This window comes from Schistocerca nitens, chromosome 6 (genome assembly GCF_023898315.1).
Source record: "Schistocerca nitens isolate TAMUIC-IGC-003100 chromosome 6, iqSchNite1.1, whole genome shotgun sequence".
NCBI lineage: Eukaryota > Metazoa > Arthropoda > Insecta > Orthoptera > Acrididae > Schistocerca > Schistocerca nitens.
This window is the reverse complement of record NC_064619.1, coordinates 149,035,488-149,063,008: the sequence shown is the minus strand read 5'-3', so window position 1 is coordinate 149,063,008 and position 27,521 is coordinate 149,035,488. Positions and strand designations below refer to the sequence as shown.

Genomic DNA, 27,521 nt, shown 5'->3' with positions numbered 1-27,521 from the left:
AGCCTAATTGTGTTACCATTATTCCATTGTTAAATTGGCGCATTTTTATTATCTAACCAATACGGGTTCCTCGTCTGAAACTCAGCTGTGGGCTGACTGCCTCCTGCCCAAAAATTGTGCCCTTACATATCATCACAATAATAGGTACTGAAACTACACATTGTTCAATGTTTAATTTACAGAAATTACAATTAAAACATACCTCATTAAATTAACTGAATGCATTGAAACATTGGTTCTTCTCAACAGTTTCTTCTATATGTGGGTTAAGCCGAATTATTTGTTTAAATCATGAAATTACCAGATATAGTTACACAAACAATACTTTTGACAAAACTGGTAATTAATTTGTAATTAATAAAGGTCTAGCTTTGCTAACATGTTTTTGAATAGAGTCAAATAGATCCATTAAGAAAACTATTAGTTGTTCCTCCACTTGTTTATAATTAGTAAAGAATTTATATTTGTTTATAAATCAACAATAGAATTTAAGTTACGAAACAATTACTGATTTCACCCTATAACAAAAGATACTAACTAGGAATAGCCAAAATGAATTAGGAAATTAATGACATACATAAAACTAAGCACAAAATTAGGTCTGGTGTTATGCCTTTTAAAACTGGGGACCAACCCTTATGAAAATGCAGATTATACTCATGTATGTTAATGGTAATTAGTCAGACATGAAAAAATGAATTTTAAGGCGGCAGATGGCCAAACAAGAGGGAAGTAAAAATATCCCAATTTGCTCTGTCACCTACAGTTACCAAATAGTCAAGCAGTATTCAAAAAGAAGGCACACCAGTGCCCTATATGCAGTCTCCTTCACAGATGAACCACACTTTCACAAAATTCTCTCAATAAACTGAAGTTTACCATTTGTCTTCCCTGCACAGTCCTTACACGCCATTCCACTTATCATTTTGCAATGTTATGCCTAGATATTTAAATGTTATGACTATGTCAAGCAGTACACTATTAACACTGTGTCCAAACATTACAGGTTTGTTTTTTCTACTCATCCGCATTAACTTACATTTTCCCACGTTTAGAGCTAGCTGCCATTCATCACACCAACTAGAAATTTTATCTAAGACATAGTCTATTTTCCTGCAGTCACTCAGTCTCTCTATATGCTTAATATTTCTTATCCCCAGAGCAACAAGTTGTTACTTATATCCGGTCAACCACTCATCCCATTTTTTTGTCTTATGTTTACATAAGCAGGAGTAGGTACACTGGATGCAGGCCTGTTCTCTACTGTAGTCTCCTGTTACTCATCCATATTTATTTATTTATTTATTTATTTATTTATGTATATAATAGAGGGAAACATTCCACGTGGGAAAAAATATCTAAAAACAAAGATGATGTGACTTACCAAATGAAAGCGCTGGCACCTTGATAGACACACAAACAAACACAAACATATATATATATATATATATATATATATATATATATATATATATATATATATATATATAATTTTTTTTTCCTGCCCTCAACTCAGCTAACTGAACTGCTAAAGTCTGCAACGTTTACTCAGGTGTAACTTCTTCTTCTTCTTCTTCTTCTTCTTCTTCTTCTTCTTCTTCTCTGACATGGTGGTTCGTCTATCAGTTACAGAAACGACTATAAACAATGAGAGAGCGAAATAACATGACAAGGAGGACACTCAAATATCATACTAGTGTAATTTAGTCTGTTTGCCTGAGCGGCCGTTCATAACCATTAACTTATTACACAAACAGAAACAATGAGCCGTACTCCTTGCTCACAATACATTTCCTGTACTGACTGGTGCAAATTTATATACATTTTTTACAGTACCCAGAACACAATAAAGAAGACACTCAACCTATGTCATGTTGATGCTGCAAGTTATGGCTATCGGCAGAGGTGGCAGCAACCACTTCTATCACCACTTGCAGTGGTTGGGATGGGTGTAGGTGATATGTTCAGGATATCTCCAATTCATCACTCTGTATGTGGGTGTAGTGGCAGATGTTGGACAGTGATCTGTCATGGAGACTGTATTGGTTTGAAAAAGTCCTGTTAGAAAGCTCCAAAGTGAAGATGGTGGCCAGTGCTCTCTCTGATGTAGGCTGACCCTGGCCAGCTAAGCTTGCTGGTGTCGAAACAGTCCAACGGAGGGAGAGCACGTGGGATCCTCAGGTGAGCATCATCACAGCAGCTGTAGTGCTGAATTAGGAATGGAATGGAGTGGAGTTGCATGTGTCAGACAGTGCACAGCCCCTGTGGCAGCTGGCCTGCCCCTGTAGCTCAGCACTAAGTGTGCTGGACCAGGTGTGATCAAACTGTGGCCCTTGCATGAATGATGGCAGTACAATATACCCATACAGGGTGATGAACAGAGACAGTGTTTGCCCATATGAGTGGTGTAAGCTAGACAGCCGAGGCTCGAATCTCAGTCCACATCAGCTGGTGTCAGATGACAGTCACCAAGCAGGTGGTCCACTGGTAGGAAGGTGCCAAGGCGGCAGCATCCACACTGGGGACAGGCAGTGGCATGTGGCTAACAAAGACACCATCTGGTGATATCCATTCGCTGACTCATCTCTGCTCGAAGACTGCTGTGAACACCCTCTCGTCACTCGAAGCTGCGACAGTTGAGACTGAGAGTCTAAATTTGGCAGCAAATATGCTAGCCTGGTCCACTATAATTTCTGAAATGGTAACGGTTCTGCCCTCCGTGTCAAGATGTGAGGCCTGACTGTTGGAGCAACCACGACATCATTGCGCTAGTTTTCCTGTTGTATCAGCAACTCCACAGTCCTGGCAAGACTGTGTGACAATTTTTCCTTTCAGAAGCCATCGGCAGTGACTTCTGCGATGCCAGTGTACTTGAATAGATGTTTTTGTGCCAATGCATTTAGATACTGAGCCTTCTTGCAACACCTTCCTTATGATGTAATTTTGCCGAGTCAGTCACAAGAGTCATCTGCTTTGCCAGGTAGAACCATGCTGCAACACTTTTACGAATTTCTTTGCTACTTTTGAAGATGTACAAGATCCTTAGCATGGCCTCTGAGCATCTAAAAATGTTCGCAAAGTCAGTGTTCAGTGGAGTCCTCATGTTTCTTTCCATTGGTTTCCATGGTATTGGTGCCACCAGATGTATCATTTCCGTGCATTCCGTAACAACATGAAATTTACACTTGTTTAGCCCATAAGATAAATGAACTTCCGTGTTTTGCGCCTCTCATCGTTCAACATCTTAGCCATTGATGCTGTCTGTGGTCTCCTTTTTAGCAACTTCAAAAACTTTTTCATATTCCCACAAAAACCTGTCATTTATTAACTTTATGTCCAAACAAATTCAGTACAGTATATCACCTTTAGTTACCGTGTTTTTCTTGCTGCATATGTGAGCCAATGTTGTCACACCCATTATTATTTTAGTACCTGGTTCAGTGGACTGCTTTTCCTGAGGGCAGTCTCATGCATTGTACTGTTGTTGCATTGTCATGCTGAGAAACATATCTGATAAAACATAACATTAACCACATGTGCAAGTTAATATGCATTTGTGGTAAAGCAGTATCATATCATATATCATATGATCTGAAGGTAGATCACTACTGTACATTACTAGTGTTAACCTATATTCACCCCCCCCCCCCTTTTACACACACACACACACACACACACACACACACACACACACACCCTGACACACGCTCATTGATGCATTTGCTTGAACCATTAATCCAAATCACACTTAATATGACGTGGACAGCATTCGCCTTGTTTTAGTTTCTGCTCATCATGCCCATCTATTTACTACTCATTTAAATTTGTCTTCAATTTTCATTTCCTAGTGTCTGTAAAAGGACTTATGTATAATCTTAATATTCTTATTTTATTTATTTATTTGTTTATTTTTTCTCTTTCAGGTTGCCATGGCTTGCCACTATCGCATAGCGGTGAAGGACCGAAAGACTGGTTTAGGACTTCCAGAGGTCATGCTAGGCCTTTTGCCAGGTGCTGGTGGAACTCAAAGATTACCAAAGATTACCCAGTTGCCAAATGCCTTGGATATGGCACTTACTGGAAAGACTGTGAAAGCAGATAAGGCAAAGAAATCGGGTATTGTGGATTTACTGGTTGACCCACTTGGTCCTGGAGCTGGAAAACCAGAGGAGAGGTTGGATATAGATCCTGAAAATTTGCCATTAAATTTATCTGTTGTTAAAAAGATGGAAGTTATCCGGCATTTGACATAAAGTGCTTGATAAAAGGTTGCTCGAGACTTAACTGTGCATTAGTCATCTATCTTTCAGTACTGTTCCTACACATTTCTTAATGTTAACCAACTTTTGGTAAATAATCAACTGCAAAAATAGTTCCACCCAATCTCTCCCCACCTCCCTCTTCTGAAACAGATGTTGTAGACCATTCCTTCTCGTTAATTAGTAAGCCATTCGATGTAGGTCAACACATATGAATCCATAAAATTTCTCTTATATGTGAAGAAGGTAAGGCACTAGTTTCTTTTCCAATTGTGCACCTAATTAACATTTTCTTCCAATTTACATGAAATTAATATTGAAGGAGAAACTTAAGTCTTGCTAAATACTTGTAACATCAATCATATTTTAGCAGCCTTCAGTGTTTATATAGTTTTATTTCTGTCAGCATGTATTGCCTCAGTCATTTTATTTCATTACATTTCTTCCTTTTTCTCTACCCAATATATTTTGGCTTTGTTCTCAGCATTCTAAAATGGGAATGGCACAGATTAGTCATATTGACAAAATTGTTTAGTCTGACTAAGCTCAAATTTAGACAATACGTAATAGCCCAAATTTAGTGTCAGTACTGTGTAAGTTTTGGGTTAATTACAAGCAACGAAAAATAGTAGCTATTGAAACTGAAGGTATTCTAAAACTAAGATTACCCTTAACACGATCAAGAAGAGACAAGATTATTCATAAACAAAGAAATTGTATGGAAAATAATGAATGCATACCTGAAAAAGCATTAACATGTTGAAACTTGAGATTGTTGTCTGTAGTTGCTTGCAACAATGAACTGACATCACAGTTTACAAAGTAAGTGATGGGGCATGCGAGACTTTAACTATTTCCAAATTTTATTTGTTGTGTAAGGTGTTAGATGTTGCCATGCAGGAATATACATTTGGAGTGTAACTAAATTGATATGAGTGTACTTTCATCAGCTGGTGGAATATACCAGAAGCAACACCAGCTGGCATACACATAGCTTCTATTATGGCCACAACACCAGGGCAATGAGCATGCCTTTGCCCTTCCTACCCGACGGCACCTAAGTCGACCACAGCTTGAATGACTACAAGTCAGCAAAAATCCCCAATCTGCAGATCACCACTCTGTAACACCTAACTTGTTTCATTTTAGAATTTCTTTTCTTTAATTTCTCTCCATCTCCATCTTGTGGTGTTTGGAATAGTAACATTATTAAATAAATTCTTTTTGTCTATGTTCACATAATTCTCATTTTCTTAGTTATTGAACTTGATGCTCAGTTGATTCTAATATACTTTGGTAATCTTAAATAAATCCTCATCTACATTCCTGATGTCCTGTGTGATGAGTCTTTCTTTATATCTATTTTTATTGTGCCTGTTATGAGAGTATGTCTTCTTGAAACTGTTAAATTATATAAGGCCGTTGCATTCTGTTTAATTTCCTTGTGTTTGATCAAATATAATCAATTCATTGTAGTTCCATTTAGTTCATGCGAAGTACGTTTTCCATTTGGTTCCTTCAGAACAATCGTTTTATTGTTTTCCACACATCCTTTTAACATGACCCCTGTCATTTCTTGTATCGTGTAAAATTTATCTTAAATTAGCATTTTTCAGTTTCTGCATCGAATTCACTCTTTACGTTATGGCTATAATCTAAATGGAGTATTTTTATTGCATGTGTATTGGCTGTTATGTTCCCCAACATAAAACATCCTTGAAATGTGTTTCTAATTGTTCTTCATTTCAAGAAATTAACCCCTCAGTCGTCTTTCCTATGAGCATTATTGCAGGCACTTACTTTTCTCATGTTCATAAAGTAGGTAGGTATGGTTAAATCGGATATCAATGAAGTTGTCTACGATGTTTCAAAGATTTTTATTGCTGTTAGCAACCTTTCTCAAGTTCTGTATACCAACCCATGTCGTACTGCTTTGTAACTGTTCTTCTTTTGTATAACACTGCATTTGTCATGCCATGGTGTAACAATTCATAAACAAATTGGCAAATCTGTGTTGTGCAACACTGGCCAGGACTGTTAAGCTTACATATAACATTTAGGTCAAAACTGTTGATTTGTTATTCTATTATTGATTCTTTTAGGCTTATGTTTACTACTGAGATCCTCACGTGGGTTTTGCCATGCTTGCTCACACACAGTGGAAATATTTTAGACTTTGTAGCTATAAACAGGTCTGACTTTGACGATGTCATTATAGAGAAAGGGATTAGTGGCCATGATGGCATAGTGACTACAGGTACCGAAGTTAGTAAATCAATCAAGAAGGTTACGAGAGTATTTCCGCTAGAAAGAACACTGAGCAGTTGTTAGTGTCCACCTTAGACAGTGAATTGACATATTCCAGTATGATGGATGTTGAGGAATTGTGGGCAAAGTTTAAATGGGTTGTAAATTGTACTCTGGACAAGTATGTGCCGAGTAGATGGATTAAGGAAAGAAAAGATTTAACAACATAATTTGGAAAATGCTTAGGAACCAAATGCTGTTGCAGTCTTCTTTTAAACAAGAACACACAAACAATGACAGGCAATTCATGTGCTGTAAAAATATCAGTGTGTGGAGCATACAACTACCACCATCATCAGCAAAATGTCTTACCGAGAACCCTAGAAAATTCTGGCTCAATGTAAAATCACTAAGCGGATATTGGGCAGCTATCCTGTCTCTCACTGACCAGTTTGGTGGCACAGTAGAAGATAGCAAAAGGAAAGTCAGAGTTTTAAATTCCGCATTTAAGAAATCATTCATACGGGAGAATCCTACAAACATTCTGTCATTTGACCTTCGCGCCAACTCTTCTATGGAGGGCATAGTAATTAGTGTTTCTGGCATAGAGAAACAACTTAGAGTTAAAGCAAGTAAGTCAACAGGTCTTTATAGAATTCCAGTTTGTTTTTACAAAGAGTGCTTTATGGCATTGAGACCTTACTTAGCTTGCATTTATTGCAAATTTCTCCCCCAGTGCAAAATCCCAAGCAAATGGAAAAAAAATGCAGGCTACTCCTTCATATAAGAAGTATAAAAAAAGAAAACAGACCTGCAAAATTACAGACCAGTATCCTTATCAGTTTCCTGGAGAATTCTTTAACATGTTCTCAGTTCAGAAATAATAAATTTCCTTGTGTGAATCAGCACAGTTTCAGAAAGCATCGCTTCTGCGAAACTCAGCTTGCCCTGTTCTCATGTGACTTCCTGTGCAAACCATGAATGAATGAAGGGCAATGAGGAGATTCCATACTCCTAGATTTCCGAAAGCCATTTGACATGATGTTCCACTGCAAATTGTTAATGAAGGTACAAACATACAGAGTAGATTCCCAGCTATATGAGTAGCTTGAAGATTTCTTAAGTAAGAGAACACAATACATTATATATTTAGCGAGGTGCAGCAGAGTCCGCAACTGTAAAATTTAACTATAGTAAATTTTGGCCTCCAGTTGCATAAGCAAAGAAACTTTACCTAGGTTTCGGCTATAATAATGTAGCCTCCTTCAGAAATGTCACAATAAAAAATTAAATTAAAACGTGCCAGATATTGGCCTCGTCAAACTTAAAATTTTAGTACTACAGTACACAGTCGTAAGACTGCATCACTTCTACTAATGTTTTGCCAATAGATTACACCAACAGGCCAGATAGGTGGGCCGCAGGTGCTGAGTTGTAACTACTAATGTTTTGCCGATTGGTCACACCAACAGACCAGACAGGTGTCTGGCCTGTTGGTGTGACCTGTCGGCAAAACATTAGTAGAAGTGATGCAGTCTTATGACTGTAATACTAACATTTTAAGTTTGACAAGGCCAATATCTGGCATGTTTTAATTTAATTTTATATTGTGACATTTCCGAAGGAGGCTACATTATTATAGCCGAAACCTAGGCAAAGTTTCTTTGCTTATGCAACTGGAGGCTGAAATTTAATATAATTGCAATATGTTATCATTGTTGGCAAGTGTTCATCAGAATCCAGGATTTTATCAGGAGTGCCCCAAGAAGTGTGATAGGACTGCTGTTATTTTCTATATACATAAATGATCTGGCAGAGAGGGTGAACAGCAATATGCGGCTGTTCATTGATGATGCTTTGGAGTAGGGGAGGGTGGTGTCATTGAGTGGCTGTAGGAGGATACAAGAAGACTTAGACAAAATTTCTAGTTGCTTTGATGAATGGCAGCTAGCACTAAACATAGTAAAAAATGTAATTTAATGCAGATGAATAGGAGAAACAAACCTGTAATGTTCGAATGCAGCATTAGCAGTGTGCTGCCTGACACAGTCACATTGTTTAAATTTTTGAGCATAAAGTTGCAAAGCAATGTGAAATGGCATGAGCATATAAGGATTGTAGAGAAAGCAAATGGTCAGCTTCAGTTTGCTGGGAGAATTTTAGGGAAGTGTGGTTTATCTGTGAAGGAGACAACGTACAGGACACTATTGCGACCCATTCTTGACTACTGCTCTGGTATTTGGGATCCTCACCAGGTCAGATTGAAGGAAGATTTTGAAACAATTCAGAGGCAGGCTGCTAGCTTTGTTATCAGTAGGTTTGAAGTAACATGCAGGTATTACGGAAGAGAAGGAGACATTCTTTTAAGGAAAACTATTGGAAATTTGAGAACCAGCATTTGAAGCTGCCTGCAGAAAGATTCTTCTGGTGCCAAAATGCATTTCATCTGAGACCACAGAGATAAGAGATGTTAGGCGTATAGATAGTCATTTTCCCATGCTCTGTTTGTGAGTATAATAGGGAAGGAAATGACTACTGGTGGTACAGGGCACACACCACCATGCACTATATAGTGGCTTGCAGAGTATGTATGTATGTATGTAGATGTAGACGTAGATGCAGACGAAGATGCAGACCTGCTTGGAGAGTATTGTAAGAGTACAACCCACACATATACTATCTTCAGAAGGTGCAAGTTTTAAGACCAGCTGATTACCCACATCATATGCAGTTCGTGCAGGTTTGTACACCAAAAGTAATTGATGTTGCATTCTGCACATCTTTTATTTACATAGCGGCCTTTTTTACACATGACTGGTATTTTTACAGCTGCAGTAGTCACACCTGGGACTGTGAGAACCTGCACACAGTTGGTGGGTCTCACCAACAAAGGTTCTCCATGAACAGGTAGGCAGGATTCTAGGTAACAGTCATCTAGAACCTGTACACTGCCACCTAGATCAACTCGAACAGCTCGCTTAAAGCTCCTGCAAACCACACTCACAGGATTGTTGGAAAATCAGCAACTTCATCTGTGAAGAAACCCTGGTTCCTTCATAATGAAGCCCCAGTACACTTCAGCATTGATGCACGAGCACAACTAACCGTTGATTTTGCTTGACATTGAGTAGGACAAGTAGGACCTGATGTGTGGCCAGTGTGTTTGCCTGAAGTGATGCCCCTTGTTTACTGTCTTTCAAGACATGTTATAAGTATTGTTTACGTTACTCCAATTACCACTAGAGATAATCTGATAGCCCAAATCACTGATGCATTTCACCAAATTCAACAGAATCCTGATGTGATGTGACCCCAGAGTTGGAAGGGCACTAATACAAAAGTGTGCAGCACGTATTGTGGCACAGGGTGGTTTGTTCGAACCATTAATGCAATTTATAGTGATAACAGGCCGAATAATTGGTGCACAATTGCAGTTATAATAATGACACAGTTAAGACTACTGACTGAACCACCTAAAACTAGTACTGCAAATATTGGGGGGATGGAAAGTGCTATTGATGTGTGTCTTTTACAGAATTGATTGGTTGTCAGCGCTTTGTATTGTTAGCTAATAAACAGATTTAAATAATACTTGGAAAGTGTATTTTTTGTGCATACATAAACGTTTTTAAAAGGAACAACGTCTATTGACATTAACAAACTAAAAGTAGGGTAAATTAGAATGGTCAGTGGTGTTTGTTGCAGGATTCTAGTGCTAGTCGTTTGAGATATCGTATTTTGAGAAGTTCCCAAGTTGATACTTGTACAATACCTGTACTAGCACACACTAAACAACAACATAAGTGCGCCGGCCGCGGTGGTCTAGCGGTTCTGGCACTGCAGTCCGGAACCGCGGGACTGCTACGGTCGCAGGTTCGAATCCTGCCTCGGGCATGGGTGTGTGTGATGTCCTTAGGTTAGTTAGGTTTAAGTAGTTCTAAGTTCTAGGGGACTTATGACCTAAGATGTTGAGTCCCATAGTGCTCAGAGCCATTTGAACAACATAAGTGCATACACTAGTTCTGTGGATTCTAGTAGTAATGAGACAGTTTATCATCACAAGTTGTGTTCAAATTGACCACTAGCAGCAGCAATACACGATTTCATTGTGGTACGGAACGACTGCTGCACGTGTGCTAGCATTTCAGTGGAGATACCCGACAAGCTGCAGTAATATATCATTGGGTGTAGTTGGAATGTCCTTGTAGACAATGTCTTTTAGTCTGCCCCTCAGAAAAAAGTCTGCAGGTGCCAAATCCTGGGAATGGGTCGGTCAAGGTGCAAGTCCTTAGTGTCCAATCAAACAATCTGGAAACAGCTTATGACAACATTCTGTAGTACTTGATGGACTACAGATGGGATGGCCATCACATTGGTACCATTGGTTCCTCCTAGTCCGCAGAGGAAGTTTTCTATCGGCCATTGAAGATGTCTGTTAAGAGGTTGCAGTACTTGTGTGCGTTCTGTGTCCTGTCTACGAAAAATGGGCCTAGGAGCTTCTGGTTCACTATCCTACACCACACATTTATGTTTTATGAACACTGCCATTCCACCTGGCGGGGATTGTCGACAGATCAGTAGTGCATGTTTCAACAGTTTTCATGGCCATGTTTGGTAAATATGGCTTCGTCACTAAACACAGTACATGATACTTCTGGAATATCCTGTCCTATGACCTGTGTACAAAAGTTAACACGATTTTCATAATCGTTTCCATGCAGCTCTTCATGGAGAGAGATGTGATAGGGGTGGAACCTATGTTAATGGAGAATGCGTTGGACGCGTGCCTGAATCATGCCACTTCCTCGTGATTGTGCACGAGCTAACGTGCAGATCAGCTATAATAGCAGCAAAAGCATTAATTTCCCCTTCTTCTGTCATCACTTCTTTCCTTCCGTGCTATGTTGTCTAGGTGTTACACTACCACTTTGACATAACTGGTTGAATAGGGTGATAAATACTTGCCAAGATGATTGATGTCTATTGGGGTATCTTGCCTCATATGCTGTACAAGAAAGAACTGCATACTTCCTACTATTCTCTCCATACGCCATGACCATATTGGCTTTTCGTGCATGAGTATATCTCATTGTCCACTCACAACCTACTACTATCACTGTCATGCACTGACCAGCAAGTCACAGTGCACACAAGGAACACACAAGCATAACGCAAGCAAACATAATGATATTGCATGTACGCAGGTTGAATGGCACAAACAAGTGTTTGTGTGGAAACTTTTCACAATATGATTTCTCAAAAATGATTCGCACTAGAATCCTGCAGTGAACATCACTTTCATTCTAATTTATTCTACTTCTAGCTTGTTAATGTCAACAAGCATTGTTCCATTTAAAAAACTGTGTGTTTGCACAAAAATACTTTCTAAGTAATATTACAGTCTGTTCATTGTGTAGCAATACAAGCCCTGACTACCAATCCATTCTGTGAAAACTGCACATCAATAGCACTTCCCATTTCTGCAACTTACACTTCAAGTTTTTGGTGATTCACCCTATATACATTCTGCAGTAAAAAAGATCCTCTTTGTGTGACCTATCATTCCTCAAAAGTTTGTCATTGAGGTCCTGAAATGCCCTGTATATGTCTGACTCAAAATAAACAAACCGAAGCTACTGAAGAGTTGTTATGAAATGAAGTTAATGATGTTTGATGTACAGTTTAACACACTGAGTAAAGTTTGCTACTCATCAGTCTCCATAGCACCCATCATACCAGTACGTCACACGATACTAAGTTGAAATACCAGTGAGAGTGCCTGTGTATCCGTAGCTGTAGCAAGTGGATTGCTCATCCCATCTGATGCTCAAAATTTACATTAACGTACCAACCAGCAAAAGGTCTAGGAAACCACCAACTGTAACTGTTGCAGTTAAAGCTAACTTCTCTCGTGTACCAGCGAGGCACCAGTTACTGATTGTGTATGTGTGTGAATATATTACAACTCAACCATTAAGGTTAGACAAAAGTAAATGACATAAAACCTACAATGTCACTCAAGAATTCGTATAGTATGCCTAGAGAGCATAGTCTCCAATTGTGACTAATTTGTACATTCAAGAAGTTGTGGAACCAGAAGTAGGAATGGAAGGAAACCTATAAAGCACGGTTGAAGGGGAAGGAAGAAGTGTGAAGGAAAAGGACTGGTGAGGTCTAAGAAAAAAGGTAGATTTTTGGAAAGTCAGTCACAACCTTGGGTCAGGGGAGACTTACCATACGGTATGAGAAGGAAAGAATGCCGGTTTGGGACTGCATCGGACAAGATTTGAAAACCTGAGAGCTTAAAGGTGGAAGACAGGGTAATGTGCATGAATTAGTGAGTAAGCTAAGTGCATAGTATGTAATGGAAGTGGTGGGGGTGGGGGGGGGGGTGAAAAATAGGCGGGAAAGTCAATGAAGGATGTAGAAAACTAAAATAGTGAAGCAAAGGGTAGTTAGAGTGAAGAAAAGCTGAGATGGAAGAAATAAACGTAAATTAAGACCATTTGGGTGGCGAGAACCAAGGACGTGTTGTAGTGCTAGTTCCCACCTGTGGAGTTCTGAGAAACTGGTGTCTGGTGGAAGAATCCAGATGGGGTGTGTGTGTTGAAACAGGCACCAAGGTCATGAATGTCATGTTGTAGAGCATGCTCTACAACAGGATATTGCGAGTTACCAGTATATACCCTCTGCCTTTGCCCATTCATCCTAATTGATAATTTGATGGTAGTCATGCCGATGTAGAAGGCTGAAGAGTGTTTACATAATAGCTGGTATGACGTGTGTTGTTTTGCAGGTGGCTCTCTCTTTGATAGTATATGTTTTACCAGTTATAGGGCTATTACAGGTGGTGATAGAAAGAGATCCATTCTGTCTGAAATTTTGTCCACCACACCTAGAATAGCTTTCCGTTGCCCTCCCAAATTCTGCAATATTCTTGTCAGACCCTATGCTCCTTCTGCACCCACCTCCCTACCCTATGGCTCCTACCCCTGTCACCATCCCCTCAGCAAGACTTGCCTTATGCATCCTCCTACCACCACCTATAACAGCCCTATAACTGGCAAAACATATACTATCAAAGGGAGAGCCACCTGCAGAACGACACGTCGTATACCAGTTATTATGTAAACACTCTTCATCCTTCTTCATTGGCATGACTACCACAAAATTATCAACTAGAATGAGTGGACATAGGCAGAGGGTATATACTGGCAACTTAAAATATCTTGTTGTACTGTGTGCTGTATAACATGACGTTCGTGATCTTGGCACCTGTTTTGCCTCACACAACATATGGATTCCAGTTGAATAATTTCATCAATAATTGATTCTTTTCATAATATTGTCAAGTATGAAGACTCCAATATTTGGAACACAGAGATCAGTTATTACCGGCTGTAATACCTTGAATGCATTGGATGAGTTATTAAGTATGCTCCTGTGCTTTAACTCTGTCCATTCATTGAGTGCCTTCTCAGGGTAATTAATTTTGTAATCACAGTTTCTTTAAATATGTTAATTTTTGGACCTTCAGGTTGTACTTGCAGAGTATCTAGATCTTCCTTAATGCCCTGTAAACTATGGTTGTTACGCAGTAGATGAGAAGACTGGGGGGTTGAATTTGAATTATGAACTGCACTCTTCTCCTGGTGTCTGTTCCTCAAAAACCATACTTTATGGGACGTTGGGGTAGAGCCACATATTCAGCATATGCAATCTAAAATCCCAACTTAATGTCTGGGTAGAATTTGTGACTATGAAATTAAAATGAATTACCCTGAGAAGGAACTTAGTGAGCAGAGTTGAAGCACAGGGGCTTACTAACTGCAGCAAGTAATAATTAATCTGTGTTCTAAATTTAAGGGGTCTTGAATGCCAAGCTTACCCAGAAACTTATGTTGCAATTCTTTATGATGTGGCTCTCTTTTGGTGTCACTAGGATTTCTATTGTCTGTCCTAACTTTATAGTTACATTGCATTCTACAGTTCAGAAATTAAATATGAAGCTCTTGGGGGAAAGGGGGGGGGGGGGCGCTTGTGACCAGTGCACTGCAGCACATGTAAGGGTTTCCTTATTGATTGAAGGCTACTGTGTGTTTATGCTTTGATTGTTACCAGTGATTTTTGTTAATTTAATTTGATTTTATTGTGAATTTGTGATTTGGTCAGTTCTGTTGTGAGCAATGTTCCTTAAAAATCTGATGTTGGCCTTTTTATTCTTAATGTGAAAACGTTGCTGTAATTAGCTGCTTCTGCTATAATTGATGGTGACCTCAAAGTGCTTCATAGGTTTTCCTTCATAGGTTTTTTAACTATGTAGATATGCTTTTAAAATTTTGTAGGTGCACCTGAAGGTGGGATATATGTTTTTAAACCAGATAGTGCTTTCCTTTTTAGAACTAAATATTTTTTGCACCAGTAGTAGATTTTGTTGTTGTCAAAACCTCCTCAGAGATCTTTAGTGTCATATACATGTGAGAAACTGCTCACTTTGATACAAGTGTTACCAATGTCAAAACTTATTTTCAAACTTCTTACTCTGTTACACAGTACTTCACACTTGGGCATTAGGCAGTTGCAGTGGGTCAGAGGAAGAGACAAAGAACAGTGCGCATGAAAGTTTAAAAGCTGTACTTGCAGAAGGTCACCACTTTGTACAATCAGAATTGTGGCCCAGATTTTCTTGTGGCATCGATTGCTGATGCCGGTATCGTGCAAGTGTGCTTTTTCTCCCTTAAAATAAGAGGTCAGGTTGGTGATGTTTTGTTGTTAGATGTTGCTCGTTTTCTTTCCAAATGTGAACTTTTCTTATGAGAATTAAACACAGATGTTACATGTGTGCTAATGAGCCCAGTTTGCTAATGTGCAGTTTAATATGAGATGTCACACCTTAAATAGCTCGCCTGGCATTCTAGCTGCAGACTTTTTACAGGCTAGTTAAATATAGATGTTACTTTTGCTATATGTAAGCCTTGACTTTACCAGTGATGTTAACATGATGACTGGAAAACAGTCTGGCAGTTTTGGCGGTGGGGTTAGTCTTATGGAAACTGACATAAAGATGTTTGCTGATTTCATAATTTACATGTTGCACTGTGTGCAAATATGATAATGTGATTTGTAAAATATGCTGAAGGTTAATACATTATGAAAATTGGTAGAACCTTCTTATGCGTCCCTGTGGTGATTACCCTACTTACGAATGTGGTTGCAATATTGAAAATTATTTTACACTGTTATTATTTTATACAAAATCTTAATTAGTAGCTTAATTATTAAGGGGATATCATTGAATTCATAAAAATTAGGGTAACAAAAGTATTGTCATAGTTCAGAATCTAACAAGCACAGAGGAAAAATCTACACAGAAAATATGATGGTACGGAACTTTTAGTATTAATTATCTTGTCCTCAGGAGCTCAACATTTGTTTGCTGCATACGGGCTTGGTGACCTTGGGGTTACTGAACTGCAACAGGGATAGGAAAGTGTATGGGTCACTAAAGCCCAGAATGTTAAGAAAAGGGTTGATTGCTGGGCTTCAGAAGTTGGTATCTTTTCATCCTGACTTTGTCTACTGAAGTTGCCTGGGTATATTGCAGGAGACTTTCGTCACCTTAAAGTTAGACATTATGTCCCAAGTCCAATGCACTGCTTCAAATGCCAGCACTCAGCTACTACAGCACTATGGGTTTTAATAGTGGGGCTACCTGTGGTAGGTGTGGTGCCACAGTCCACAAACATCATTTTCAATGCTTTGCACTGCTCAAGTGTGTTAACTGTTCCAGGCCCATCCAGTTTGGGGCAGGCACTCTCCTGTCTTCGCTGAAGAAAAGATGATGCAGAAAATAAGCCACTCAACATATCTCATACTCTGATGCAAAGAAGGAATTAGGGCCACACACCACCAAGTTTTGTGAAATATTTTGCCTTGGCATTGAAGCAGCGTGTCACAAAGATCAGTATTAGCACTCAGACTGTGACAGTTGAGCAGGGCAAATCTACCTGCACCTGTAAATGCAGCTGCCAGTCTGTGCCACTGGTCCTGCGCAGACCAGCCTTCCTATTGCTGAAGCACTGGAAGTTTTCAAACGTAATGTCAGCCTAGATAGCAAACCTTCACGGCAGACGTTGTAAGAGATTGAGCAGGGTGTTTCTGTTACATTGACCTTGCCACCAACCCCAAAATCCAAGCTGGGGATAAAGACCAAGCCCTCACACACGCTGGTACATTCAGAAGTGGTTGATGGCTTGAGTGCAAGTGACCACTTCCCATTATGGATTCATCTGCCAGGTGTAGTGGTGCCCTAAGACATCAGCTATGATGGATGCTGTGTAGGGCACACTGGACACTTTACAGCCAACTCCTCGTGTTTGAATGCAAAGACAACATCCAGGAACGTGTGGGTCATATTACCCAAATGATAGATCATACTGCTGAAGTATCCATTCCGTGGTCTTCAGGCCAGCTGGAAAGGCAAACTGTCCCTTGGTGGAGCAACGAATGTGGATTGCAGTCACGTCCAGGCAGGCATCTCTGGCTCGGTTCAAGTGCCAGCCTAGAGGAGAGAACCTTGCAGCCGTTCGGGTAGTGAGTGTACAATGTCACTGAATTATTAAAGAGAGCTAGAAGAGAGCATGGCAACAGTTCCTGACCACCTAAAACCATAAAACTAGAAGTGCAGTTGTATGGGAAGCCGTCAGGAGGATTCTTGATAGAGGAGGGTAGTGCCCAGCGTCTGCTGTAGTGAGGACTGGAAGTCTCCAGACCACTCTGAGACATTGCCCAAACCATGACAGCTCATTTTGCCACAGTTACTACTGCCAGTCATGATCCAGCTTTCTGGTGCCGCAGAGTGGGTGTAGAGAGGGGCAATTGGGACTTCCTGTCCACCACTGATAAAGAGTACAATTGCCTCTTTTCCATGTGGGACCTGGATTCTGCACTGTTTGCAGCATGTGACTCATCTCCTGGTCATGATAGGATCAATTATAGTGTGCTGTGGCATTTCACAGGCTGAAGCAAAAAAATCCTACTCACCCTTTGTAAATGTCATTTGGGCATCAGGTCACTTTCCTGACTTGTGGCGAGAGGCATTTTAATTTCTTTTTTAAAACCCAGGGAAGTTCACACATGCCAGAGTGGTTATCATAGTGTTACCCTCACTAGCTGCATGGGGAAGACCTTGGAGTAGATGGGTAGCTGCTGCCTTGTTTGGGTCCTAGAATTCAGGCAGCTCTTAAGTCACTTCCAGTGTGCATTCAGGTCTCACTCCACCTTTGAAAACCTGGCCTTCTTGGAGATAGCTATACAACAAGCTTTTCTGCACTTGCATCACTTCCTTGGTATATTTTTTTACACCAAAAGGCCTACGATACTACTTAGAGGCATCTTATCCTTGGGCAGCTTCACAAAAGGTGTTTTTATGGTTGTCTTCCCACATATAGCCGGTCCTTCCTGTTGTCATGCTAGTTGACAACATGCTGTCTAATTGCTTTGAGCAGGAGAATCGTGTTTCTCAAGGAAGTGTTTGAAGCGCGTCTGTCTTTGCCATAGCTATTAATAATATTATGTCAGTAGTTAAATGTCTTGGCCAGTGTTCTTTGTGGATGCTCCTCCAGCTTTCATTCCTCTTTAAGCCTTGCAATGACAACATGTCAGTTACAACTCTTTGATGATTGGATGAATGGGCAAAGAAGAGGGGTTCTCAGGTTTCACCTGACAAGTCAGTGTGTATTCATTTTATCAGTTCCCGTTCTGTTTTAAACTTCACTTAGTTCACGATGAGGGACACTTCGTTCTTAATTTTAAAGACATGGTGAGATTTCTGGGCCTCAGATCTGCCTAGAAATTAACATAGTTTCCACACCTGAAGGAGCTGAAAAGACCCACAATTTAATTCATGGGGGGCAGACAGGGCTTGCCTGCTCCGATCTTACAGAGCCTTCATGCAACCTCAGCTTGATTATGGGTGCACAGTGTATCTGTCTGCAAGACCATCTTATTTAAAGATGTTGGAGGGGATATACAACCATGTGAAGGGATCCGGCTGGCACGTGGGGCATACCTAACAGGCCACATACTGAGCCCCTCTGCTAAGGCTGCTGAGCCACCACTTCACATCAGGTGATGACAGCTCATTGTGCACCAAGCAGATAAAACTCTGTTCATGCTATATATGCCGGCATAAGCACTGCCTCCTATGGAAGGACTTTTTCGTAAATGCCGATGAGTGACAAGGCTCTTTGGGATGTGTGCTAAGGATTGCCTGTTAGAGCCCAATTAAAATTAGTTCACTTCCAATTCCTTGTATGGCTTGCTTTCTTTATGTATTTGGTTCCCAAATTGTGGATCTGGCCCTTTTTCGTATTTCATCACACACACACACACACACACACACACACACACACACACACTGAAATGATGCTAATGAAATGCACACGTTTCATACACAGCACTAACCAAACACTAACACTACTGGATTCTTATGCACAAGACTACATTCAGCGTTACAAATACAGTTATTGTAATCAGAGATGTGCTTACAATAGATGAAGCAGAATTTTGTGAAGGTTGCAATTAACCATTGTGACTGGGTCACTGGAGCCCTAAATACAAAATTTCACAGTGTAATGTCATAGCATAGCTGATAGCATATACACCAGATGTATGGAAGGTCATAGGCTCGAAGCTCGTCAAATGGAACAAAACTTTTTATTTTTCTAAATCTAATCAGAGGAGTTTATTATTTTTATTCAGTTAATTTGCTGGAATGTATTTATATTTCTAATACCTTATTGCATCATTTTCATCACTGTATTTTTTTATTTACTCTTCTTTTTCTTCATATCGTTCTTTTTTTCATTTTGAATCTGCTTGTCGCCTATAATCTGCAAGCAAGGGCCCACCAGGACTGCTCATTGCTTGGTAATGTGGTAGCTCTTGCAGTCACTGTGAGGATAGTTTCAGGTAACCAATGAGAGCCAGCAATTACACTTTGCTTTTATCGGTGAAACTGAAAATTTTCTGTCTTGAGTTTTTTTGAAGAGATTAGCCATGAACAAAGTTTTTTAGTTTTGTAACAGATTGTTGATCACCATTTCTTGGATACATTGCACATCATGACGTTGTGGTTAATTTAGGATATGAGTTTAAATTCAGGGCTACAAAACGCGGTCTGCCACAGTTCAGTCATTGGTCATTAGAAATCAGCTGTTGCCAGAGGACCTCCCATTCCCGTCATGCCTAACAGTGACTGCTTCCAACATTGTTCTGCATTACACATTAGAAACATTTGTGAAATGACCAGTCATGTGTGCACATGCATCCGTGTGCGCTCTGCCTATAACCGAGCAGTAGCAGGCAGCGAATGTGGCAACATAATAGCAGCAAATGGCAGACGTCAGCTATCAGTAATTGTAATCAGACTATAGATGGGTGTGACTGGTTTTAATGTTTTATACAAAGGTTGGAGCAGATCTCCACCTTGGCTCTGCAGAGGACGAGAATTATTTTAGATCTGACAAATTTTAAGGAAGATTTCCATCCCAATTTTACATTTCAGTCTGTTTTTTAACATTTTGATAGGCATAGAAGTTTTACAGTTGTGTGTATACTCGTGGCTCCCAAGAAAGGCGATTCCCTTGGTTGCTCTGTCATCTTCCCCAATCGTGTCTTTGCCTTCGCAATACCCATACTGTATTTTCTGCAGAGCGCCATGTGATCTTGAAGGCACTGGACCACATGAGGCATCTTCAGGGCAAACAATTCTCATCTGCTCAGATTCCCTCAATGCCCTACAATTGTTGTGGTACATGTACCCAGTAGAGAAATTGTTGCAGCTCATATGCAATCAACTGTACTTCTACATCTACATCTGCATTTATACTCCGCAAGCCACCCAACGGTGTGTGGTGTAGGGCACTTTACGTGCCACTGTCATTACCTCCCTTTCCTGTTCCAGTCGATTATGGTTCGCAGGAAGAACGACTGCCGGAAAGCCTCCGTGCGCGTTCGAATCTCTCTAATTTTACATTCGTGACTCCTATTCGATACCTCGTCCAGAAATGCACTCTCTCGAAACCTGGACAGCAAGCTACACCGCAATGCAGAGCGCATCTATTGCAGAGTCTGCCACTTGAGTTTGCTAAACATCTCTGTAACGCTATCCTGCAGCAGTGTGGGAAGAAAGCATCATACCTCTGGGTACTAGAGTACATGGAGGTTTGGTGAAATGAAGAGGCCGACAAAACCATGGAGGAGACCTGCAGGGAATGTACTGCTACAAAATGCACTATTACCTTGCAGGCTGTCATCCTGTTCGTGGGTCACAGATCCATACAGTTATAGGAGGAGGAGGACTGGCTGGCAGTGACGGAAAATAACCTGTGATTAGTGAACTGAACTGTCTGGCTATATAGATCCTTGTGCCAGTTGCGCTGACGAGACGAGCTGGTTCTGATGTGCCTCTGCCTTAGGCACTCTCCCCTCACAAGGCTTTTTACTCCAACAAGAGGATCTCCTTGTATGTGATGCCTGTGGCATGCAAATCAGTGAGCATCACATTTTAACTGAGTGCATTTTACTTCATGACAAATGGGCATAAGCAGATATAGGTGGGGTTCTGCCCTCTGTTTTATCTGATGACATGATGATTGTGGTGAAGCTTTTGAAACTTTGTGCTATGTCTGGACTCTGGCCTAAGCTTTTAGGTTGGAGATTTTAATGTGTTGTAGACTGGCTGGTTCACAGCCTTTTTTTCCAACAGCCAGCCAGCCACAGATTTCTGCTGTCTTCTTTTAATGCTTTCCACTGCTTTTTCTCAATTTTTTACCAAGTATTAGACGTGACATTGTTATTTTCATTGCTTTATATGTGTGTGTGTATGTCAAGGTTTTTAAAGATTTAATTTGTTTTTATTTACAGCTCTCATTTTAGTCATGTTATGATATTCCTCCACGATCATCTCATTATATTTTATTATTGGTACTAAAGATCTTCCTGTTGTTTACCGTTCACTGATGAAATCAGTGCATTCAGTATAATTATATCGATAATAAATTTAAGTGTAACTCAGCCTAATTACTGACTTGAAGTACTTAGGTATGTGTTACATTTATATTATGTAGAAGAGTGTATGAAAAATGAGTAAGTGGCATGGGAAGGCGTTAAGGAGGGTCATGGCAAATGAGCCTCGAGAGAAGGTAGGGGGGTTACCTCACATCTGCTTCCCAGTCCACATGCCAACCTGATCTGACAGTCACTTTATATATCTTGGAGCAACTCTACATGCAATCATTCTAATTGCTCCAATTTATTGATTCTACCATTGGTGCATGCAGTAGGAGTATGACCTGATGGTCCTTACCACTAGCCAGCATCACTAATTTCTAGGGCTTGTCTGGGAAATGAGGGGCTGATGACCTTGTAATTTGGCTCCTTGAAAACAGCCAATGAGCCTTCCTTACAATTGGTTTTGTGTAAATGTTCCACTTTTAATCATTCCATAGGCTTACTTCCAGACATGTAATGGTTGTGACTAATGCAAGTGGTTGTGACTAATGCAAGTGGTTCTGTAATCATATAATTAGACAATAATGGGTCTTTTATCTATTTTTCACAGTGTGTTACATTTATGTTGAGTGCAAATGCCAATCCAGAAGTACTGTAGTCTGTGTTGGGTGAGGTTGTAGTTGTTTGTCTTCTTTATTTATTTCTTCCGTTGTCCTCGGTGTCGACATACTGCGTTGCTATACTGGCTGAAAAATGGGGTGTGGAAGTCAAACACGGACTACTTTAAATGATGTAGCCAGCAGGTGCACATTTGCATTTCACAGTTTTTTACTTTAACTATTCACAACTCCCCAGTATTACAGTGTCATATGTGGCCAGTGCACTATTGTTTAACTTTCGATAAGCCTAATTAATAGGTTGCAGGTGAACATCCACATATTGCTACAATAGTTTACTATTGAACATCTACGAGCAGTAAAACCCTAACCGCAAAGTTCACAGTTCTTGAAGAATAGAAAGGTACATATGGAGCAGACACTGTAATTGTTTTTACACACAGCCTAATTGTTTAACACTTATTCCACTGTTATGTTGACACAGGTTCATTGTCTGAAACGTGGCCGTGGACTGACTGTCTCGTGACCTAAAACCAGGCCCTTACATATCATCACAATAATAGGTGCTGAAACTACACATTGTTCGAAGTTAAATTTACAGAAATTACAATTAAAACTTAACTTATTAAATTAATTGACTAAATCAAAAAAATGCATCTTTTTAACAGTTTCTTCTATTGCAAGAGCTAGCCAAATTATTTATTTAAATCATGAAATTAACAAATATAATTATGCAAACAATACTTTGGACAAAACTGTTAATTACTTTTGAATTAATTAAGAGCCCGCTTTGCTAACATGTTTTTGAGTAGAGCTAAATAGATACTTTAAGTTTATTAGTATTTCATCTTCCAAATGTTTGATTAGTACAGAATTCATATTTGTTTATACGTCAGCAATAGAATTTGTTACGAAACAGTTACTCATTTTCACCCAATGACAAAAGATACTAACTAGAAATAGTAAAAATAAATTAGACAATCAATTACATACATAAAACTAAGCACAAAATTAGATCTGGTGTTACATTCTTTAAAATTGAGGGTCAGTCTGTCTCTTGTATGAAATTGCAGATTATACTCTTGTATGTTAATGGTAATTAGTTCAAAGTGAAAAAATGAATTTAAGGAGGCAGATGGCAAAACAAGAGGGGAATTAACATTATCTCAGTTTGCTTCGTTGCAAGGTGTGCAATTATTATGCACTGTATTGCACATTGTTATGTTTTATACACTGACAAGATAGCAATGCCAGAATTTTCTTGTTATGTGGTTCTGTTTAGACAACATATGATAATGAAAAATAGTTCTCAATGTTTTGTGCATTGTTTGGCTACCTCCTATTTTCTTGTGTGCATGCGTGGCTTGGGAACCTGTTTCTATAGCAGATTGTTGTAATACTGTTTTACTAATTTAATCAAATTTGTATGCAAATAATTGTGCGCTCCATCCCCATTGTCAACATAAAAAGAAACATCTGTGTAAATATGTAACTGTTAGTTTTATACAGTAATTAATATATAATTCTAGTTTTGTAATAGCTCTTACAACACTACCATTTAATAATTTTTGGTCATATCATTTGTATTGTTACACATGTTTAGGAACGTAATTTAATTTTTTAGGACATTGCGGTATTTGGAAGATGTTGCTGTTTTGTGTGCCAAACAACTAGCATCTGGTGAACTAAAAGTTAATCGTTCCCCAAAAGCTCTTCCAGATAAACTGCTCGCTTTTGGACTGAAATATAATTGGGTCAGAGACCAGATATTTGGTCGAGCAAAAAATCAAGTCATGAAGATGACAGGAGGCTTATATCCTGCCCCTCTGAAGGTAAGACAGTCTTTTATGTGACAGTTCTAAGCTGTGTATTCTGTTATTGCTTGTAGTTTTGGAATGTAGATACTTTGAAAACATTTTATTCCATTGCAGCACCAGTTGCACCAAAATTTCTCAAAGACTGGTTTCAGTCCTAAGACTATCCTAAAGTGTTCACTATAAAAGACAAACAAGAAACATCTTAAAATAAGGATTTGGAGGTCAGTGCCTGGGCATCAAATTCCTACAGTAATATGATGGTATTAAAAACACTTTTGGTTTCCAAGCAGGGCTATATAAGGAATTCTTAAATGGCTCAATGCATAATGTAATTGCGCAGTTGTCATAAAGACATAGGTTTGAATCATGCTAATTACTTACTTTTCTGCTTTTTTAAATTCCATGTTTTGTACCAAATGGAAATGTTAATTAACAATTATGGAATCAATTTTTTAATAAAAAAGAGATTATCTTATTTTTAGCTGCTATTCACATGAAAATGCAAGTATTCACAATAAATTAAAATTTAGTGCAAAAATTAGAAATATCAGATATGTCCAGTAATTAAAAATAAAAATATTTTTATTTATTTAAAAAAATAGTATTTGGTAGTAAACATGGATTTGCAAAAGTTCGCCATTAGCGAGCTTGAAACCAGCGAACATATAATGGCAGTTTGTTATGCTAAGCTCTGAGCTTCGGACAAATTTGTTAATACTTCACAGTTGTTTTGTACTTAGCACTGCATGGAAATCTAAAGTTCAAAGGCAATTTTTTCAAGTTGTTTCGAGAATTGCATATATTGCTGTAGGAAACTGATATTGGGCACTGATGTTCAAATCTTGTATTCGTGAAGAAAATCTAAGAGGGCCACTTCATAAGGTCCCCTTGTAAATCATAAAGACAAATGATGATACAGGAATATACATAAATAGATACAGTGTTACAAAATAATCATGAAAGTAGTAGACCTACATGTTAAATTAACACGACCCATATTACAGGTGATGATTGGCAGACGATGTTAAGTGTTTTTTCCTTCGCTCTTAGGGGCTTCCAAGTTTCCTGACTTACACAAATTTGGCAAGGATAAATAACAATTAATGAAATGTGCTGAAGGAAACATGCGAGGTGGTTTGCTTGATATTTATTCCTAAAGATGAACTACTACAAATGGTTCAAATGGTTCTGAGCACTATGGTACTTAACTGTTGTGGTCATCAGTCCCCTAGACCTTAGAACTACTTAAAACTAACTAACCTAAGGACATCACACACATCCATGCCCGAGGCAGGATTCGAACCTGCGACCGTAGCAGTCACACGGTTCCAGACTGTAGCACCTAGAACCGCACGGCCACTCTGGCCGGCGAACTACTGCAACAAAATATAATTAACCTGTATTCTCGGAATTAAGGGTAGCCCTCTCTCATGGTGGAGTCTTTTAAACAGGGCAAAGCAATTTGCCAGTTACAGTGTGTGGTGGGCAACGTCTGGTGACTCGAATGAATGAACACTGGAAGAAAGATGTTGCTGCAAGGTTTTGTTGGAACAACTTTGACGGGTGCAACATGGACACCAAAAGACGAGACAATCAGGGCGAAGATGGACTTGCTTAGCGGTGAAGGGAGCCAGCACGCATAGACAAAAGAAACACATTTCTGGATGCATTGGCGATAAAGGAATACCAAAGCAAGTGGGAAAGAAATGGTAATGTAAGCCACCTGGTGCTTCTGGCACTCACTAGACAACACTATACAGAACACACTTCACTTCACTGCACTACTCCAGGTGCTGATACTGGGGATATGAATCAGATGTCTGGCCATGGACTTTGCAGGACTGTGACTAAAATTCTTTGAGGAAATGCAGCTTGAGGACTGGGCACGGGAGAGACAGTAGAACATCTCATGACTGTCAGGCTCTGAGGAAACATGGAAATTGAATATTGGCGTGAACCTCTTCTGTTAATGTGGCCTCTGGTGAAGTGCGGCAGCTAGGGACACAAACCACGTGGCAGTCAAAGATCTACTTGTGGCAGAAGTTACAAGCATGGGTGTTGGAGAAATGTGTGAAAAGTTGGCTTGCAAGTGTTTTGCTGGTGTGGTACATTGTGTGCTACTGTCAGTGGATGCGAACAAATGGAGTTGCCACAAAACATCAGCAAATTAATAACCGACATAACAAGTGGCTAGATAACTTGTAGATGAATCTCAGTACTCAAAGTAGCTAAGCAGGTAGAGTCAAGCACACAAATAGTACAAGATGTTATTCAGGGTCAGAGGCTCATTTACATTGAAACACAGAAGAGGTACTTTGAAAGGTGATAAGGGACTTGTTCTTTGTTCAGTGGGAACTATATACATAATTATGGATTTAAAGTTATTCAAGAATGTCCATTAAGGCACCTTTTCCCATATTATGCAAAATGGTGTGGTGGTACAAATAACTTTTGGACTGCAGCTAGGTGACATCTTTGACAACTGCCGATTTTTGACAGGTGCACACCCTGTCACTTTGGAGGCACAAATAAAACAAGGCAGTGATCTTTGACAACTGCCGATTTTTGACAGGTGCACACCCTGTCACTTCAGAGGCACAAATAAAACAAGGCAGTGCTGTCTGAGGGAATTTAAAACCTAGATCTGCAGGGCATATCCGTACCACCACATAACCCAAGATGACTAATGTTGGATGTTATAGGTAATGAATATTAATAACCAATGTGTGGGGTAGCATTAACTCTGTCCACCTGTGACAAGGAAGAGAGTAGATATCAGGATTTCATGCAGAATTTAGGCAAAAACCTTCAACTCTATCAGTAAGGTTGGCTACTTATTAAATTTCAACACTAACCCACTAGCTGGAAGTCAATATCAGAATCTCCATGTCATATTCCATAGGATGACTGGTGCCAAAGCAGCATCCTGCAAAGCAGATTTGCTCAATTATTGTAAGCATGTGTCTGACCAAAATATCACATGCCACAACTGTGAGGAATGTGACGACACCTGCTTTGCACAGATAGAGATCATCATTTATGATTAATAAAAAGGGCACTGGTCTTAGATGGTGGGTGAAAAACGTATTTCACATCACATTTCCACAAAATACAGCCAATCCCGTTGAAAATGCTCGCTGTGTGTGGTAAAAATGTCATGGACAATGGTACCACCTTAGTATTGTCATCACTCACCTGGTACACGGTTGGCCATTATTGCAACACGTCTGCTCTGTCTTTCACTGTAACCATTCTGATGAAAGGTGACTTTGAGAGGGGCTAATTCAGCTGACAAACTTTAAGTGTCAGAGTTGACTTGAGCTCTGTAAACCAAGGTATCAATGCACCATTATTCCTTTTCCATACCATAGAATGCACCTTAAGTGGTGGGTTTTCTGCTTCAGCACACATTTTAACAAGTCGCAGAAAGTAAAGTAGTCAAAGATATACCATAGACTACACTGCTGGATGCGTACTAAGTGTAGAAATATTGGCCACCAAGATGGTGGCCCATTGTCACGATAGACCAAAACGTTCATTACTTTCAGGATAATCATTGTATGTCG

General features: G+C 39.6%; 1 protein-coding gene across 1 annotated transcript in view; it reads left to right on the top strand.

The window, feature by feature from the left end:
- Positions 1–27,521, top strand: part of LOC126262838 (trifunctional enzyme subunit alpha, mitochondrial) — a 145,512-nt gene that overhangs the window by 50,155 nt on the left and 67,836 nt on the right. Inside the window, exons 4-5 of the mRNA XM_049959695.1 lie at positions 3,924–4,174; positions 23,763–23,970. Of these exons, the coding sequence (XP_049815652.1) occupies positions 3,924–4,174; positions 23,763–23,970 (459 nt within the window). The remainder of the gene's footprint in view (positions 1–3,923; positions 4,175–23,762; positions 23,971–27,521) is intronic.